Below are 21,025 nucleotides of genomic sequence, written 5' to 3'. Positions count from 1 at the left end.
GCAGCTGCACTGATGTGATGTGCATTGTGGAGAGAAATCAAGGCCTTGTTTACAGTCCTGAAAGCAAAGCAAACTGATATTGTTCTACAAATCATTTGATACGCATTAAAATCAACTTGGTTTCAGAACACTTGTTTCTTGTTCCATAGTCATTGTTCCTGAACGCGCATAGAATATTAAGTAAAGCAAACATATTCTTGTTGTTTTTATATTATTATGGTTATTATTTAGGCTATTCTTAAGTGTTTTCATTTTTAGAAACCAAAAACTAACCAAGATTTACTTTATTTATGAATAGTTTTTACAGATTTTTTTAGACAGATTTCCATTTTTATTAGACATACTTTTGTATTTTTTGATTTTTTTAAAGAACATAATTTACTTTAATTATTAATATTTATTTTTGCGATTTATCTCACTTATTAGGGACAACTCTGTCCCCAAAATATAGTTACGTAAACCCTAACTTGCCATAATACACTGAAAAAAAAAAAGGTGTTTACTCTGAAACAGTTTTCACTCTGAAATTGCTAGTAAATTACACAAATAATTACACATAGATGGCAAGAAATGATGGAGTAGAAAGACTGATATAGTATTTTCTTTTAAAACGTACACCAACTTTCTTTGATTTAAAAGAAGCATAGCAGTTAAAAGGGATTTTATCAGATGTTTCATACAGATTTTTAATATTGTATAAGTAATAAAGTAACTGGGAAGGTTAAATCTGTGCCAGTAGTAAAGCACAATGTGTATTAGAAATAGATTTAAACGTGTGGTGTGAGTTAGACTCTGTAGGACACACACACACACACACACACACACACACACACACACACACACACAGCTCCACTCAACCTAGTAGCTCTTTCTCCAGCGTATCAGTAATTCCAGGAGTCGTTTGGCATAATGACATTTTGATGATCTGCTTGTACTAACTGTTTAGCTAGAAGTAAGGCTGATCAGTGTTCATATTTTCCATCAGCACAGCTTATTGTCAATCAGCAGGAAATATGCCTGACAGACGGGCCTGTGCTGGTGGACGTAATGTGTATTTATTTCCTGCTTTGATGACTTGGCAGAAAAAGCACTTCGTGTTTTACACTGATGAGGACTTTCAGGCGTTTTTTTTTTTTTAGTAAAGAAGCTTGATGACTTTAGCACAAACCCCTGGGTTGCTCCATCCTCTGTGATCTTAAATGAGACTGAGAGTTTTCCTGTCAGTGCAGTGGTGCTCTTGGTCTGTTGTTGTGAAAGAAAAGAGTTGTAGAGGCTGTTTTTGGTTAGCTTTAATCTGTTAATAGGTGAAAAGGAGTGGATGTAGATCTTTCAATCTATCGATCTGTCTCTTTTTCAGTGAGACTTTGTAATAACGTTCATTAATTGCAAACATTCATAGAATATGTTAATTCTTAAATCATAATTTGGAAAATCAGGAGTATATGTATGAAAATAGATATGACTTGACTCAGGATTTTCCAAATAAGGATTATGTCCTGATTGTAATTTTGGCTATGGCTGTAATGTACATCTTTTTAATAAAGTAACACATTTTTTAAAAGTGCATGTTAATACCTTAAGGAGACCTTAATGTAATGTGATTTCCATGTGATATTCGGTCACTAAATAATAATTTATATTATTCATAAGGAATAATACTGGTTGGTTTTAATTCAGATAAAAGCACATTTTAGGTTACCTGAATAAAAAGTATTTTTTTACGGCATATGAAGTTTTACCCATTTATACCTCATTTTTACATTACAAAATGGATGTTAAATATCATAAATGCCTATTGACCTAAATACAATCTGTATTGAATCATAATCAATTTTTTACATCATCTCAAATATTCATATTAACAATCAACAATGGTTGTGTGTGATGTTTCCCCCTCAATATCTATGGTGTTTATTGCCCTCGCAAAACTGTATTATGATTCCCTTCAGAGCATTCTTTTATTAAAAAAATCTATTTTTATATTACTAATTTTTTTAACTAAATTTTAAATGACTATTTTTATATTTTATATATTTATACAAAAAAGAATGAGGGAGAAAATGGGTTAAATCTGGTCCCCTGCAGTCCTGAATATGTGCTTACATCCTTGATTTTTGTCCATGAGTTAACAAAGTCTGTTTGACCACTGAATGTGTCCATGTAGCAAAGCAGACGAAAAAAAAAAAGAAAAAAAGAAATGGCCAGAATTTCAACACCCAGAAACGTGTAACATTTACAGAGATCCCAGCAAATGTCTCATTGAAGCTGCTCTCGCCTCAGGTCTGTTCTGTTTCCACTGCATTCTCTATCGGCCCGTCCCCAGAAGTGATTATGCTAATTGCTGTTTGATCAGATGATTAAATTATAATTAGATTAATCCTGAGCACTAAATGTTCCGAATACATTTACATCTGCTTGGCTGCGTGAGTTTGCAGGGGCGCGAGCTTTCTGCGAGGAGAGGAGCTGACCTGAGACTCGCACCCAAATATTAGCACAGGCACATGTTTAGAAGAGGCCAGAAACTGAGACATCGGGATACTGTAAACTGATGAACAAAACCAAACAATACAGAGTTACTGGAAGGATTTAGGATTTTTCAGTGGTTGATAATACTGTATCTTTAGAGCCAGATGTACAGTATTTGCATATGTATGTGTGTAATTAAATATACTGGATAATTATTTAACAATTCAATATATACTGAAATTGAATACCTTTTTATATATTTACATGATATATTTAGTCAATTGAAAACCAACAATTCTAGCAGCATCTGATTTTGTTCAAAAAAGGGCAAAATCAATATTTTTGTCTATCATAATTCAGATCTGGCTTTTTTCCTTGGGCTTAATTTAGTTTGGTTGTTGAAAATCTCTTATCTATAGAGTGGAAATTGTGGAATTGATAATTACCTATCTTTGTTTTTTGTTTTTTTTCACCACTGATGCTCCCATGGGGAATTTATCTGACCGATAAAGACAGCGTGAGTCCTCACTGTGGAACTGCTTTTTTTTTTTTTTTTAGTGTGTGTGTGTGTGTCCATGTGATAAACACAAGAAAATGAGTGTCCTGAACAAGCCTGATACTCTGTAAACAACAAAGGATTCAGAGGAAGCCCTACAACCTTTTAGCTATTTGGAAAAGGCTCTTGGCCATCAAATTTGCTGACATTGCATTGGCTGCCATTTTTGGAAGGAGGATTTGGGGTTGTCTGCAAATTATAAATAAAGAGCCAATAGGCTTTAAATCATGATTACTTTCTAGTCAGTTGCATGTGGTATTGGGGGGGAGGGACATTATAGAGAGAATTTGATTGAACAAAAATCTACGTAGTGCAGGATGAGAAGAGAAAGACTGCAAATTGCAAATTGACAATCTTAAATATGCAGTAGGGGAAATATCGATTCACATGAATCGCGATTCTATCTTCTACCAATTCACGAATGTCAAAAATCAATTTTCTAAAGTGTTACACCTCTTTAACTTCGCAGTACTATTAATTTTTTTGACACGTTAGAGTGTTATTAATCACAGTAAAGGTATTTTTATATATATGTTAAAATTGTCAATGTGTCCCTTTAAATGCAAATGAGCTGCTGCTCCCGGCGCAGGGGGCGGACCCTTGCACACTGAGTCCGAAATTCGCGTCCGAAATTTCCGCACGTTAAAAAATAAATACGACCTCACGTTCTGTCAATCACGCTCGTACACTGCCTCCGAAACTTTCGTCCGTCAAAAAAAAAATCGAATCAGGTTCGATTTTCTGCGTTTTTCGCATCGGTAGCGAGCATTTTGAATGGTGTTTTGACAATTCAGAACCACCGAATCACGAAAGCGAAAAAACGCACGCGATAATTTCGGACTCAGTGTGCAAGGGCCTTTAGCCGTGAAAAAAAGATCCATGTGATCCCGTATTCAGTTATCTTTCACAGCTTGTTGCGCTTGCATGGTCAAACACACACACAAATGCACACTGTGTGAAGTTTTCATGGAAACACAGTCTGTTGTGACCTAAACGAATGTAAACAAATCAGATGTGTAACAGTCTTTTAGATCCGTGCATTCATTCTTAAAGGGACAGCAGCCTCATAAACTGTTGCTGTCTGTTTCATTCATTTTAATTAAAAAAAAATCACTCACTGCTTTTGACTGAATCACTTTTGTAACTTTAATATGAATCAATTTATATTTAGTAGTTTTATTTTTACATTATATCTTACTAGCCTACATGTTAAGTAAACATATAGGCTACTATACCTGATAAACTTAGTTTATTTAATTTGTATATTTTTCTATTTTATTTGCCCTATTGTTTGTAATTTGCTTCTTTGTTCCTATTTTTAATAACAAAAATGAAATGAAATTGCTTTATTACAGAAGACTGCCAGTCACATGTGCAATGATTGCAGTCAGCTTAAATGGCATTTGTTTTATAATATTGGGTTAACTTTGACCACATTTAATTCAGCGGAATTTCTTTTCTTCAAGACATCGAATCGAAATTTGATTCAAAATCGAGAACCGATTTTTAATCCAATCGTGACCTCAAGAATCGATTTGAGATTCTCACCGCTGGTATACAGTGAACATTTTTTTACTTTTGTGTAGAGTTTATTCTGAAACCATTTTCACTCAGAAATGACAAATAGGCTACATTTTACAAATAATTACAAAGAAACAAGTTACACATTAAATTAAATGTTACGTTTTTAAGTAGAAAGACTGAAAATGTACCTGGCTGATAACTGGTACTGTAATGTACCTTTTCTTAAAAAGTAATATTTGACTGCATTAGAATATTTTTCAAGTTTTTCAATAAATCAATAATTCGATTTGTTGCTTAAATAAGTATACATGCATAGTTTTGTGAATCTCGAGGAGTTGTCGTATTGCACGTGTCTCCGGGATCCCAGCGTGAGCAGCCGAGACTGGTTCAGCTCGTCCTTTAGATTCAGACATCAGCGGCGGCGGCTCTCGTAATTGATGTAGATCCGCGGAGGCCGTTTGATCTCCTTCTCACCACCAGGGAGGGAGGCTCTAAACGAACGTTTGCTCTGACATTATTCAGATGATATTTAAATCATCTCACTTAAGAGATGAAAAAAAAAAGAATGAAAAAAACACAGAAACTTGACTTTTCCTGTGGGACTTGTGCTGCTCCCCCTTTCTTGGCATCTGGGGGATTTCTTCGGCTTTACATATTGGCAGTGAGCGGGGGTCTATTAACCCGGACACGGCTGGGCTGTGCTTAATATTCATGAGAGCAAATTGCAAACTGGTTAAATTGCGGTGCTCCGCTACAGCTCCCTGACGCCCGGCCCGCTGTAGCCCTGGGGCAGGGACAGGAATTCTGACTATCCCGGCTGCTGTTCCGGGCTCCCCCTGCACTCTCTGGCTTTCCGCACGCCCCTGCCTTAATTACCTCGAGCCCGTGACGTTCCGTCAAGGTTCCGCAGCCCGCGCACAGACAACAGCGCAGACACAGTGGGCCTGCAGCCAACAGAGTGACCCATCCACCCACACCAGGGCCAAGATTTCATCCTCAGAGAGATTCTGATTTTATACTTTGCACTGTTTTAAGACATTCCAACATAATGTTTGTTTATTATTGCACAAGCGAGTTATGCACAAGCAATTCGTCATGAAAATCGATGAATTATCCAAACAATAATTGATTTAAAAAAATGGTCCTTTAAAACCTGCACAGAGGCAACATATGTTTTTATGAATTAATCATGAAAATATTTAAATCATCCAACAACCATCCATGTTATTACTATGTTCTTTTTTTTTTTAAAGGTTCCATGGATTGCCATGTTTTTTTATCATTTTTTATTATACATAGGCAGTTCATCATAAAAATACTAAAATCATTGAAAAATACATTGGATTTGATCAAATGTGCAGATTTAGTACCAGGTTATTCAGGGTATAAATTTGTGAACTTATGGTAGTACCATGTGATTTTGGACATTTGTTTATTTTTGAATCATGATTGAAATATTAAAATCATCTAAACATATTTGATGTAGTTTTGGAATGGTCAGGGGCTATTTCACTTATGAAAACATATAATGGTATTACCATGTTTAACACGTTTTTAGACCATTTTTGCATTATATAAGCAATTTATCGTGACATTTTTCAAAGCTTCCAAAAAATATTTCAATTAGGCACATTTATTCCATTAGTGTAGAGTTACAACTTTTTGTAAGGGTTTAATGTGTCTGTCCTGATCGTTTTGAACACAAACAGTCCTATGTAAGGGTTAATACCAGAGGCGCCCATGCGGTTTGCAGGGTAAATATCGATCGCACGTCACATCACTTAAATAAATCGCCTGGCTTGTTTTGAAAAGAGTCTCGTGATGGCTGGTTACACACTATCAGTGGTCAAATGTTAATGTGTTTTCAAAAGACAAACCCATATTTCTGCTCATCCTAAATGCAACTGTCATTCTGCTCAAATGCTCCTCGTTACAAACGCCCAGTCAGACCTGTCACACTCATATAACTCATTTCTTTACTGAGAACTCGTTTTCTTCTTTTCTTTAGTAACTACAATCTGAAAATGTTTTTTTTTTATCTAATGTGATCTTAAAATTACTCTCTCTTTTTTGCCGAAATGTACTGAGGTAAATTCAGTTAAATTAAATAGGTTTGAGTTTTTATGTTAATTTAACAGTAAAATACTTCTTTTTATCGCTATACTTTTTTAAAGTTTTGACTAACTTTTGTCTCATTTGTGGGTTCATCAATGAATAAGGCATTTATATAGTGCTTTCATGTCCGTGTGTGTGTGTGTTTAATAATTATCATGTTTGAAACTACTCATGACTGATCAGATATATAGAACTCATTGTTAATATGTAGAACCTGTCTTATTTGGCCTGCATAAAAAATTTAAAGGGATAGTTCACCCAAAAATGAAAATTCAGTCATCAATTACTCACCCTCATGTCGTTCCAAATCCATTAGACTTTTGTTCATCTTCGGAACACAAATGAAGATCTTTTTAATGAAATTTGAGATTGACAGCTACGCAACTACCGCTTTCAAGGCCCAGTAAAGACATAATTAAAGTAATCCATGTGACTGCAGTGGTTTAACCTCAGTTTTATGAAGAGTGCTTTGTTTGCACAAAATATACCACAATTTACCACTTTATTTAACAAATGTATATAAATTTTATCATAAAATTGAGGTTAAACCACTGGAGTCACATGGATTACTTTAATGATGTCTTTACTACCTTTCTGGGGGTTGAACTGTCAATGGAAGGACAGAAAACTGTCAGATTTCATCAGAAAGATCTTCATTTGTGTTCCGAAGATGAACGAGGTTTTGAACGACATGAGGGTGAGAAATTAATGACAGAATTTTAATTTTTGGGCACTGTTAAATGTTACCCAGACCTTCATCTTAATCTCATAGATTGTTAAAGCAAAATGCACGCTTGCCTGACCACCATGCCCTGAGATCAGCTTGACTTTAAAATGGTCTCTGCCCTTGAGCTGTCACCATGCTCACCCCATAAATATCACCCTGAGTCAAGCCCAGACATGGACCACAGAGGGACAGCGCGTTAGAGACTCTCTCTCAGCGGGAATTTACAATGATCGGCTCTGAAAGACAGAAACAAGCAGTGACAAAGAAAGCGCTCTGTCCGTTATTTCAGGCTGATAAGAATCGCTGTTAATCAAACAGCCTGAAGCACTTTCTAAAAAAGCCAGATTAATTATAAATTCATTCAATTCATATTTGAAGAGTCGTGTCTGGCCGTTTCTGTCGTTTAGATAATAGAGAGCAGAGCGATTCTGACTGCGTCGCGAAGCATGTGCTGGGTTTTACTATCTGAACTTGAATCAGATTGACAGACGCTGACCATGCAGATTTTTAAGGATGAAGAGTCCATCAATGCTTGAATCCAGAAGCTTTACTGCATGATGTCTGTGGTAAATCAGATGAATCATGTCTGGATAACAGCTTCTGTCTTCTTTATTTTGTGTCTAATGGATTCCCAAAGTGAAAATATTTTTGCCATAGCAGCATATTCTGAAAATATTACATTTTATTAGATATATAGAAAGGTAGCCTATATAATAAATATAGATATATCAAAAATAGGCCTACTAAAATGTAACGTTTATTTATAAGAAATATTACATATAATAAGTCAAAGACTGGCAAAAAGACTTTTTACTTATTATGTTTGTTTAATAAATAGATTTATAATAACGTTTTTATAAAATTGTATACAGTGGCAGTGCATATAATATCTGTTAAAATGTTGCCATGTATCACTGTAGATTCTCAGTATTGACATAAAGTCTTTTAATATTTAATGCTTGTTCTTAAGATCCAAAGTTCTTTTGATCTGACACTGGTGCTTTGCTCTGGATTATCAATCGAAAGACCTTAGTGGGTTTTAATGTTTTGTGTAAAAAAAAAAAAAAAGAAGTTCACAGTGTTGGATTATAAATGCGTTTAGGCTTTTGTGTTAAACGCTGAAAAAAAGACAAAGATATATGCTTAACGCAATATAGATAAGAGATATGAAATGTTAAGTTTGATATGTGTCTCTCTTTGTTTAAAAAAAACTCGCTGACTTTTAAAAAGGATGTTGCGACGTTGACGAATTGTGTTGTAACTTTGTACCTGTTTTTCAAGCAAGATTTGTGACGCACAACTAAAGTCAAATGGATAAGAAATATGCTTTTTCTTTCTTTTTCTTTTTTTTTTTTTCCCCTGCTGATTCCACTATTCCATCTATTTCCATTAATCTGTGTTTTTCATCTTAGGGAATCACCTAGAGTATGGGTATAAATATTTTATTTTTTATGTGCTTTTGGACAATAGTAGCTTTTCCGTGGCCTAAAACCGAGCTCCATTATCTTTAAAATACTCCAGGGCACTGAAATTGTGTTTTGTTCCCAGTATGTCCGTCTGTTATTTAAGAATAAGTTATATGTGAACAAATCAATTCAAATCCATTAGGGCTTTATTGGCATAACTGTGTTGTCGTATTGCCAAAGCAATGGCCATTAAAAATATAATAAATTATTGTGTTAAAACATGAAAAATGATATAGTTTCAATGAAATCTTCCTCTTTTAAAAGCCCCAGTGGAGAAATTGCTCACTAAGCTGTTATTTAGCTCAATTTGGCATATTTCCGGTACAATCTGTGTTTAATTTGAAAGATTTAAAGGGATATTTCACCCAAAAATGAAAATGTTGCCATCATTTACTCACCCTCAAGTTGTTCCAGTTTCTTTCTTCCGTTGAACACAAAAGAAGATACTTTGAAGAATGTCGGTATCAAACACGTTGACGTAGGCATTAATAGCCTTCCATAGTTGGAAAAAAAAATACAATGGAAGTCAATGAGGCCCGCAACAACTGTGTCTTTTGTGTTCAGCAGAAGAAAGAAACTCATTCAGGTTTGAAACAACTTGAGGGTGAGTAAATGATGACAGAAATTTCATTTTTGGGTGAACCCAAAAGTATCCCTTTAAGACCTGGTCAGTAAGCTTTCTGTTTAGAGTTACCTGAAACTGCGCAATCCATTTGAGCTCCAAATCTGAGAGGTTTTTGTCTATGCAAGCATGACTCTGAATCTTGAATCTAATGGACCATAGTGACTAAAAAGTGCCAAGACTAACTGTTTTAATATATTTATGAGCTGTTAAAGTAATGCGTCCCTGGAGATGTGAAGACCAGCTGTGACAAACAAGCTGTTAGTACTTTCAAACAGAGAGTAAGAACCTTATGTTCTGATTAACTCTAAAAATGGTTCAGACTGCATGAACAGTTCAGACACTAACCGCATGTCCTCTATTGTCTCCTGCAGTTCTCAGTGAAGACCTACATTCCAGCTTGTATTTTGTCAATGCATCTCTGCAAGAGGTAGTGTTCGCCAGCACCACGGGGACTCTTGTTCCCTGTCCTGCAGCAGCGGTGCCGCCTGCTACCCTGCGCTGGTATCTGGCCACCGGCGAGGAGAGCTACAACGTCCCAGGGATCCGCCATGTCCACCCAAACGGCACTCTCCAGATCTTCCACTTTCCTCCGTCCAGCTTTAGCAAAGTGATCCATGACAACACTTACTATTGCACAGCGGAAAATCCTTCAGGGAAAATTAGAAGCCAAGATGTTCATATTAAGGCCGGTGAGTGTTTAAAGATAATATAGGTTGTTGCAAATGTTTTAAAGACACAAAAAGATTTAAAGGTATTGTGGATTTTAGTAGATGTCTATTTGCTTTGAGGCTAATCTATATGCCAGTGTACTCCTAAATGTTGACAAAACTCATTCTTTTAGCTGATATACACAATTGAAATTTACAGTCTTTTCTGGGAAAATGGACCAGAACTATTGATGACTCATCCTGTACCACACACATTTTTGTCCAATCAAATTATCTTTAGAATCAGAATGTCCCTGTACCTAACTAGCTTGCAGCAAATCATTGCTCATAAAACAATACAATTATTTTATGCTTAAAATGTATATATAGTTTTTGCATGCAGATTTTTTTAAGTAAATTTCACATGGAATTAAAGGGATAGTTCACCCAAAAAAAAAAAATTCTATCATAATTTACTCACCCTCAAGTTGTTCCAAACCTGTATGAATTTCTTTCTTCTGCTGAAAACAAAAGAAGATATTTTGAAGAATGTCAGTAACCAAACAGTGATGATGACAAATGATGACATTTGACATCCATTTTTGGGTGAACTATCCCTTTAAGTAAACTCTACTTAATTTAGTTAATTAAAATTAACAAAGAAAATAAGTAACTTTAACTTGGCCAGTAAAAGTTTGCTGAGTAATTGCTACTTAGTTGAAGCAAAAAATCAACCTTATTAATTATGCATGCCCCAGTGCATGATGGGAACATCAGTATCAGAAAAGTTGAGTAGGTTTTAGTTAATTTTATTACGTTGATATTTACGCTTTAATTTCTACAAGCTTGAATTGAGTACTAATGTAGAATTACACAAATAATTTTCCTCTTAGGAAACTTTTCAGTATCTTGTTTTTAAGGCCAAATGTGTAATTTCTGCAATGCTACTGATAATAAATGGAATAGCAAAAATAATGTCTGTTTTCAAACAGGTTTCCCTCTCCCCATCTGTTATTGGTCAGACAAACAGATAGTCCTGCCCTAAACTCATGCCATTGGCTGAGCCAGTGTTGCTATGTTGGGCTGGTCGGATTCTCATACAAAAAGACCAATGTTTTGATAGTACCATGGTGTTTAACTTTTTACATTTTGGTAAAAGACTAATTGCCTCTGCATATTAATCTAGAAGAAAGAAACATTTCAGATTTAAGGATTTTTACATATTTTATCAGTGTGGTTTTTTTTTTAACCAATGACACAAGCTCTTTCTCTATAGTTTTACGAGAGCCCTATACGGTCCGTGTGGCGGACCACACCGCGATGAGAGGCAGCGTAGCGGTCTTCAAGTGCATTATTCCTTCCTCAGTGGAGAACTACATCACTGTTGTGTCATGGGAGAGAGACACCGTACCACTCGTCTCAGGTAGGACACTGGATACATGTCTGCATACTTTGAGCTTGAACTTCTAAGGATGCAGTGTTATCTTTAAAGGAATAGTTCACCAGTGTCATCTTATGCTGTTCCAAAGTGGTTTGCCTCTGTGTCTATATAATGAAAGTGAATGGGGACTCAAATGTCATTGACGTCAATGCTGCCATATTTGATTTGAGAGCTACATTCCCAGAGTTATTGTGGTGCATTCATGATTATAGTGCATGAGTCATATAAACCTTTTATGATACTTTCACGGTGCTTTTTTGAACCTTGACAGATCTAGCTGTCAATCACTTTCAACATACTGACCAGGACATTTTTCAAACATTCACTTCAAAAGAGTTAAACAGATTTGCAACATGAAGATAAGTAAATGACAACATTTTGAGGTGAACTATTCCTGTGATTTGAAAATATATACAGGCATAAGTGCAGTTTTGATGTTCCTAAACAAGTTTCAGCCAATTACAGTCCTTAGCCGTTCCTTCTTTTTTTCCCCTTTTTTTTGGTTTCCCCATCAGTTTAACAACCTAAACCCTGCTCTTACAAACACATCCACATCTTTAAGTCGTTTCTTGTCCTGTTGGTGACAACGTGAGATTTATTAGTCTCTAACTTGGCATGCTGTCACAGTAACGCTCTTATAAAGAGCTCCTCTCTCGGCTCACGGCTGTCTAATCCTGAAGAAGTGGACGGTGGCAGTCGTGTCACCGAGATTCACTGTACTGACCTACTTCCCTTCCAGACGCAGCGCGGTTTTGAAAATCCGTATCAGCTAAATGGAACACTTGTCTACACAACTGTTTCCTTCCCTCAGGGCTGTCGGCTCGTTTTATGGGGCATTTAGCAAATTCAATAAAGAATCAAAAGTCGTTTAGACTGGGGAGCGAGCGGGGACATTTTCCATAGATGTGTAGCATTTTTCTGTACGGGTAAACGATACCAATGAGATATATGAATCTTTTATTCATCTTTTGGGAGTAATGTGACAAATGTTCACCTGCAGTCTTTAAATTCTTCAAACATCTCACGTCTAATGCTCAATCTCAATTTGTGTGCGCATTATATTCCTATATGAATGTCGGAGCCCAAGATGGGTGTGTTTTAACATAGAAAAGAGAAAATGTGCAATGAATCTGACAGATGTCTGTCTTTTAATAGCGGCTGTCACAAAACATTAGCTTGCCGCTTGTCTGTGCGTGTTTTCCATGCTAAATATTTTATAGGTAAAGCAATATTCCTGCAAACAAACACAGTTTAAACACAGTTCACTGCGTGTGGAACACTTTCACCTTTCCACAGAGGCTTATGAGGGCATTTTGGAGGAGTGTGTGTGTGTGTGCGCGTGATGTACTGTACGTTTGCTGATGGCCCCTCTAAAATTTTCTAAAACCTATTCTTCTGCGATATGCTATAAATAAATAAGCTTTCTAAGTGACCTCATGTAAGTAAGAATAAAGCTATACTTTTTTGTTATAAAATATTCATTTCTATCTTTATTTCTTTCTGGTGCATTTGGACTCCATCAAGTAATGAAAAGTTTTCAACTGTTAGAGTTCCAGTCTTTAAATATTGCTCGGTTCCTCTTTCAATGTAGATGGGTGGTATGTCTGCCATTTTATTATGTGCAAAGTGAACACTGCAAGTCTGTCCACTTAGAAAACCATTAGCCCTCCTATTTGTAATAAGTCAGAAGATCTGAGGTCTATACGTCCATAGTATAAAAACCGTGAGAGGAATTACATTAAAAGTACAGTATGTAGTAATAACAGCTAGTGGTTGAAATTGGTACTGCAGACCAAATTCGAAATTTTGGAGAGAGTTCTTTCCCCCGCCACGTTTTCCTCAGACTCGACGCTCACGCGGGTTGCCAGATTGAGGACACACAACAGGAATGAGCACAATTGACAATGGAAGGCGACGAGCCTTACTCTGTAAGTTGATGAGTTGATTTATCCACGTTTTAATATGCCTCAGGTCATATAGCTTTTTAGATAGATGCCAAGGCCTTTTAGGTCGGGTCGAATCTGTGATCTCTGACCCAGTTCGTTTGCTGGCTTTCATGATTGCAATACGCTGTTCTGCCAACTGGCAACCTAGAGTGTCGGAATACTATTGAGTAAATTGGCAGTGGGTGGGATCACATAGACCAAAACAAAAACAGACATTCCGACACGGAACACACATTTCTGGCTGTAGCATTGTTACATGTTTCCTAAATCTCTGCAAATATAATATGGTATTTATATGCTTTAGTGCAGTCAAAACAATACATTCAGTACCTTTAGTGCAAAATATTGGCAATAGTAATAGTGATCATTGCCTTAGCAGGCACTTCTAACTGGGGTTTTATGGCTGAAGTATATTTAGTATTATTTGCTATTGCTCAGGTGTTTTAGCCGCAGGGGATTGTGGGTAGATCTGGATGCAGGCGGCTGTGTTATGCAGTGGTGAGCCACAGAACAAACCGCTACAGGCACTTTAGAGAGTCCTTAGCATTCCGCACACATGCCTCGCACTGAGACTTCTGGCCAGAACAACCACTAAAGAGAGAGAGCACCAGTGAGACAGACCCTTTCTATTCCGTTTTTCCCCTCTTTCTCATTCAATATTCCGCAGTGAGCAAATGCATTTCAGTGCAGACAGATTTGGCAAACATATGAAAATACATTCTATCTACTCACTCGGAGAAGCTTACACGTATTGATGGAGAATAAATGGCGTAAAGACTGCCAGTTTTGTCATTTCTTTCCGAGTGAGCAAATCCCACCTCAGGCTTGCTGTGCGTCAACCGAAGCTGGTGGCATTCTGGAGAATTTCCTTTCCATGTTTTCCCGATGTGGTGTTGACATTTTGAAAACCATTGAGCAGCAAGCTGACCATTTTCTGAAAACCACATTTGGCGCCCATTGTGGGGCAAAGCACACATTTAACCCAGCACCCATTTAATGGACTGAATCTAACAAGGCCCAGCAGTAACGAATAGATTCATTAGCGCTAATCTGCTTCATAAATACCCATAAATGCTCAATATTTCAAGATCGTTTAGCCGCTGGGGCCGAGAGCAATCAATACGTTCCTACATTTTGACAATTATGAAAAGGAGAACACAAATCTGACCCTGTATAGTTAAAACATTTCCATGCTTGAAAATGAAAGAAAAAGGTTGCATAGCATTCAAAACAATGGGATAGGAGTGCTTATGTTTTTAACTGGTCCCACTGCGGCTTTTTTCCTCCAAGCTGGGTGAGGCTGAGCTCCCGCCTCTGCAGTCGATGTTTCTGTGTATGACAGGCAGGATTGGGGGCTCTTGTCCTCAGTTTTCCCTGTGATTGGTTGAAGTATTGTTATCTAGAGGAAAAAATGGGTCAACCAGCCCACCAAGGACAGCATGTGTAAACAGGCAAACCAGAGAGAAAGTGGCTCTTCAGCCAAACTGTTTTAAAACCTTTTCTGTACATCAGTGCTCAGTGAGCAGAATTCCCAGAATTCCCAACCCTCTCTGAATCCCTGTGCCTTTTCCATTCTGACAGAGACAAGCGAAGCTTAGACGGATAAATAAAAGGGATACTCTGAAAAGGAGAAGAAGAAAATCAATATTGGTGTGCATTAATCATTCTGCGGGTACCAGAGAGAATTATGGGTACACAGAGGGAGAGATTCATGTGTGCTTTTGCATAGCAAATGTTCTCAAGGCTCACTGGTTTTCTCAGGCATCTGGTTAGAGTGATTTTAAGGAGTTTGGTATCGTTTCCTGATTTTTTAAATGTAAATTATGTTAATACTGATTGTTGGAAATATTTCTAATCAGTGAACTGATGAAAGTCTTTGTTATTTCAGAAATGGGGCTTCATAAAATGCGATCAGCCCATGATGGTGATTTTTAAAGTCAATGTTAAAATGGGCACTGCTAACTTTCTTAAAGGTTAAGATTTAGGCCTTAGTTCAATTATAAATCTGCTTAGAAAAAATCTGGAGATAAAACAATGGCACTGACATATTTTAAGATATATCAGTTTAAGTTGCTTTCAGTTAAAACAGCTCAAACATGCATTTTAGCCTGGGACTAGGCTTAAGCCTTGTCAGTGAAACTGGGGGTAAGTGTGATTTGGCAATGAAAGTTTCCCAAACATTCTTAAACAAGGCAATGTTTTATAGCATCACAGAGCAGCACTGTTTACACTCTTTGGTGGAATCAACAAAAAAATTACAGAAACCATTTTTGCCTGGTGTCACCAAGCCCTTTTATTTTTTCAAACCTCTCATGACCAGTCTCCATTTTTAAATAAATTTGCATGGATAAAATCATGTCCCACCCTATGTAGTCAGTTTACTCTTGGTCTACTGAAAGATCTTATACTGAATCCAGTTTTTGATTTCAGAATCAATTAAATTGCTCATATCATATGATGGTGTTCATTACAGTTCTTCCCACATAGATGATTAAACCTCAGCCTAAGACTGGATCATATCCAGCTTAGAAAACGCATCATAAAAATAACATTTATTTCCCTAAAGACTTAAATTGGAATGTAAAAGTTGTCCCCCAATCTGGCTAATTATGGTGATGTTATAATCTTCATTTGACCTTTGACTCCTTGTTCTGTATCCTGCATCTGCAAATCGGTTTCCCCACAGCAACAGCTAATCACTCTTGAGGACCGTGTCCATGAGCCCTTATCGTCGGCGGACAGCTGCTGCAGTGTGTTTGAATGGAGGCGACGTTTGTTCAGCGTTCATTGTGCTCATGACCACAGCCCCCTTACACACTGCTTCCCTGCTATTGTTTACCGAGAGAAAAGGGAAAAAACCTGGCAGGAGCTTTCATGATAATCTTTGAAATGTTCGTGAATAGGAGAAGAGGGTGAAACGCTCGGTAAAGGAAGAGTAAAACGCTCAAGGTTGTTTGCATTGCAAGACTGCACAACGCTGTTTGAAACAAACAAAGCTAGCAGCTAACAGCTACAAGGACTTAGTTGATGTTGATATTGCATATAACTCTGCTGTTCACGTTTGATGTGTTTACTCACTGATTTATGAAAAACTTCACTCAACTATTTAATGTCCTATAGAGCTAGATCTGAGGTTGTTGGGTTTTTTTTTACAATGTGTGGACTTGATAACCTACCTTAGGATGATTTTAGGTGTTGTATTAGCCTTGTCAATATCAAGGAGTGTTTACTGTCTTCTTTTAGGCAAAATCTAACAACAAAAAAATCATTACAAAATTACAAATAGCATAAGACAGAAATGTATTTTGCGACAAGGATAAAACTTCCGTAGTCCTCAATAAATAGAAGTGTTGTTGCTAGGGTTCTCCGCTGCTAGCTACGCAGGTAAATGATTGGCTGAAACGTTGCATGCCTCTTCTATTTGTAGCCAGTAAAATCTCCTGCGCCTTTTTTTTTTAGTAAATTGCCTGGAGAAATTGAACAAAATAACTGAAAGGGGAGAGGGGGGAGTTGCATTTCATCTAATTGAGAGCTTCATATTATCTGTGCGGAGAAGATAAGCCCTGTTCTCTTAACAGTTATTACTCACTCTGTTTGTAAGTATGTTTCATCCTTTCTATTGCACTCTGAGGTTTCAGGCCTGCTATCTCTCTTCCTCCCGCTGTAAAGCTTTGCCGCTAGTGCAGCTGCTCAAACATGCAAACTCCAAAATGGAGGCCAGATCATGTGACCGTGAGCAGCCATTTTCTGTATGACTGCGCAGTCAAGTTTAAGTCAAGACAAAGCTGTTCATGTACACTGCTGAACGAATGTTTTTTGGGGAGAAATATAGATTTATTGTTTAATATTGACATTCTAACAGACAGACGTGCATAAAACAATGATATGGTTGCAATAGATGTATTGTTGTTTCTCTGTGCGTTCACAGGTGATGGACACCGCACTGCAATTATTTTTCTCTAAATTCTTGATTTAAACATAAAGCTACCTAATTTTGTGTTTACAAAGAAATAAATTACCAATGAGGTTAGACACATTTTAATTCTATTCTCTGAAAACAATATTACATTTGACACAATTTTAAAATTGAACTAAACTTAAATATATATATATATATATATGGAAATATATTTTAGTAAATACATTTTATTACTACTATATATATATATAGTAGTAATAAAATATATTTACTGGCAAACAGACATTTTTTGCAATGTGGCTTTAGCCAGAGGCATCAGACACCAGTTCCTTTCCACAGAAATGACTCCTGATATGAATATTGTGAACATATGGTGAATTATTTATGAATGACTAACCCCAGATGCCGCACTTGTTAAAATGTGTTAAAATGTATAAATGCATTCTCATCTGAACCTGGATTTATAATTAATGACATCTGAGAAGTCATTTTAAAGCTTTGGCTCAAGTAGTTTTTGAGACAATGTGTGTCTATTGCACGAATTAAACCACCTGTGAGTGCTGTATTATTTTACGGGATAAGCATGGTCAGATATGCCGTCTGGCTATTAAAAGTATTCCTATGTAATATCTATCCATCCATCCATCCATCCATCCCTATCTATCTATCTATCTATCTATCTATCTATCTATCTATCTATCTGTCTGTCTGTCTGTCTGTCTGTCTGTCTCTGTCGGTCTGTATATATCTTTTTTGTCTTAGTTGTGATGTATTTGTGCTGTGACTTTGCACCTGTCGTTCAAGTAAGGGTTTGAGCGAGTCAGCATCTAGACACTGGACAAACACTGGTGACTGGTGAGTGATGGGCACACACGTCAAACATCTTGTGTTGCTGTTGTCTCTGCTTATTTTTGCCTGGTCCTCTGTGTGGGGTGCATTGAGCAGATGGGTCTCAGCAGATTAGATGGACAGATGAGTGGAAGTAGGGTGGTTGGGGGGAGGGGTGACCTCAACATGCTGACCCTTGAGATGTAAGATTGGAAAAGAGAAGACACTGCATCAACAAGGGTGTGTACAGAGAAGTAGGGCCGTTACATTCCTCTTTTTTGTTTTTCATTTTAATTATTACACTGTAAAAAATAATTGTTGGTTTAAAAACGTAAGTAAACTGGTTGCCTTCAAATTTTTAGTTCGTTGAAATAAAAAATTTGGTTTATTCAACATAAACGCAAAATAGTATGTTATCTGAACCACATTAATCATCTAATTTGATTTGACAAAAGAAAAAAAGTTGTAACAACAAATCATGAAAACATTTTTTTTTTACAGTGTATTAAGAACATTGCCCCTCAAATTCTCATTACTGTAATGTGTCTGGAAATTTTAATTAGAGTTTTTTTTTTAACATTCTTATTACTTATTCTTATTATGGTGATTCTCCTCATTGTAATATAAAGTATGCAACACTTTACAATAAGGTTTTATTTGTTATTTGTTAACATTAGTTAATGTATTAACTAACATTAACTAACCATGAGCAATACATTTGTTACTGTATTTGTTAATCTTTGTTAGCATTAGTTAATAAAAAATACTGTTGTAAATTGTTTGTTCATGTTACTTTACAGTGCAACCAATTTGAACAAATACAGCTTTTGATTTTAATTATGTATTAGTAAATGTTGAAATTAACATTCACAAAGATTAATAAATGTTGTAGAAGTGCTTTTCATTATTAGTCCATGTTAACAAATCTAATGAAACCTTATTGTACACTGTAAAAAATTTCTAACCCTCCCAAATCAAAAATTTCAAGTGACCGATAACATCTAAATTTTTCAATTGGCCCAAGTGAAATTCTGTAAATTTCAATTGGCCCAAGTGAAAATCTTTACATTTAATTTTATAATTTACAGAATTTCACTTGGGCCAATTGAAAAATGTAGATGTTATCGGTCACTTGAAATTTTTGATTTGGGAGGGTTAGAAATGTTTTACAGTGTAAAGTAACCATAAATTCCGAAAAAAAATGTGGTCATGTTTTAATTGCATAGGGCCAAGTAATCAAGTTTGTGTCTACGTGTATCATAATTATATAATTATAAATATTAATATATTTACGTGTTTAAATATTACATATTGTTTCCATATGTATTATATCATGTTATGTGTATATACCTCTTATATTATACATTAATATAATATTTACATTAAATATAGTTTATAGTTTTGTGTATTTTTTATGTTTTTGCATTATTATTAGAAAATAATGGGAAAAAGTTCATTTTAAATCATTGTCTTGAATAACAGAATGCCTCTTTTTCATTTTAAAATCTTTCCAATCTACAACCATTAAAAAAAAAAACTGTAGATGAAGATGGCACTGTCTAAAGTTTCCCTTCTGTGATGGTGATGCCACTTGTCTGATAAGTAGGTTGAAAAATGGACCCCTGGGACGCAATCCAGGGCCACACAGACAGGGGCCACGCGGAGTAATTAAAGCATCCACATCCAGACAGCAGATCTGTTGGTGTGCGGTAATCCGCCTGGCATATGGAGATGAACAGAATTAACGCAGAGGCGAAAACAAATGAATCAAAGCGGCCAGAAGCTTAAGAGCAAATATTTGTTTTTTTTGGTGACCTGTCAGGATTCTCCGCTGAGCTGAAGTGGTTTAGACAGACGCTCGCTGACCCGGGAGGATCTCTCTGCTGTGACGAAGACGAGAATCTTGAATTTGTTGCTGCGATTGATTGGATGTTGCATTAAGGTTTTATCTGTGGTGATAGTTGCGTATTTTATATTCACTTTGCGCTTCATTGAGTGTGTTGTAGTAAATGAGGTTTGTGTTTTAGAATTAAGAAATCATTTTAAAGAAAGAAAATGAGCATTATGTTACACAGAGCCATACTGCAGCGTGTGTTTGACATGTCTGGGGCTGAATGGTGACCGGGGGTGGGCAGAGACAGATCACTTCTCTCCATGGCAGTAAGTCAGGCCGTTAATGTCTAATTGGCACCTAATGAGGGACTGCGGTCTGACAGCCTCTGAGATCCGCTCTCATTACCTCTTCAGAGCCCACAACATCTCTGACTGTGTTCATCTGAGAGCCGCACTTCATCTTTAAACTCCTTAAACGATCAGGTCAGTGTGTGATATTAATCAGCCCAATCAGGAAAAAAAAAACTCTGAATTACTATTATTATTATTATCATCATCCTCTCATGACTCAAAGTATATTAGTGAAGTAATTACATCAGTTTTACATGGATTTGAGGATTTCATTTGAAATGTTTCGCTCCCATCAAAAGCTCCTTAGGTTTATTTCAAACTTGTCTCAGAGCCAAAGCAAATATAATACGTGTATCTAGTTACATACTATAGGATTATAGAGATCAAGCTCTCTGTGTATCAGCTGTTCGTAAAATAACATGTGTTTCAATGTTCTCAAGCGCCTAATCTGACTTTTTTTTTTTTTTGTTGATTTTCCACAGGATAAGACATCTGCTTTCAAAACACCCTCCACATTAATACCTAAATCTCTCGCAAGGATTAACTGAACTGAATTTATTTAACCACTGTAGATTTCTGTT

At 36.4% G+C, this 21,025-nt stretch overlaps 1 protein-coding gene across 1 annotated transcript in view; it reads left to right on the top strand.

Annotated features, from left to right (window-relative positions):
* dscama (Down syndrome cell adhesion molecule a) overlaps nucleotides 1-21,025 on the top strand; it is a 77,413-nt gene that overhangs the window by 4,792 nt on the left and 51,596 nt on the right. Inside the window, exons 2-3 of the mRNA XM_084401047.1 lie at nucleotides 9,851-10,168; nucleotides 11,403-11,549. Of these exons, the coding sequence (XP_084257173.1) occupies nucleotides 9,851-10,168; nucleotides 11,403-11,549 (465 nt within the window). The remainder of the gene's footprint in view (nucleotides 1-9,850; nucleotides 10,169-11,402; nucleotides 11,550-21,025) is intronic.

This window comes from Rutilus rutilus (assembly GCF_951802725.1).
Source record: "Rutilus rutilus genome assembly, chromosome: 25".
Taxonomy (NCBI): Eukaryota; Metazoa; Chordata; class Actinopteri; order Cypriniformes; family Leuciscidae; genus Rutilus; species Rutilus rutilus.
The sequence above is the reverse complement of the archived record's forward strand: the minus strand, read 5'-3'. Positions and strand labels throughout refer to the sequence as shown.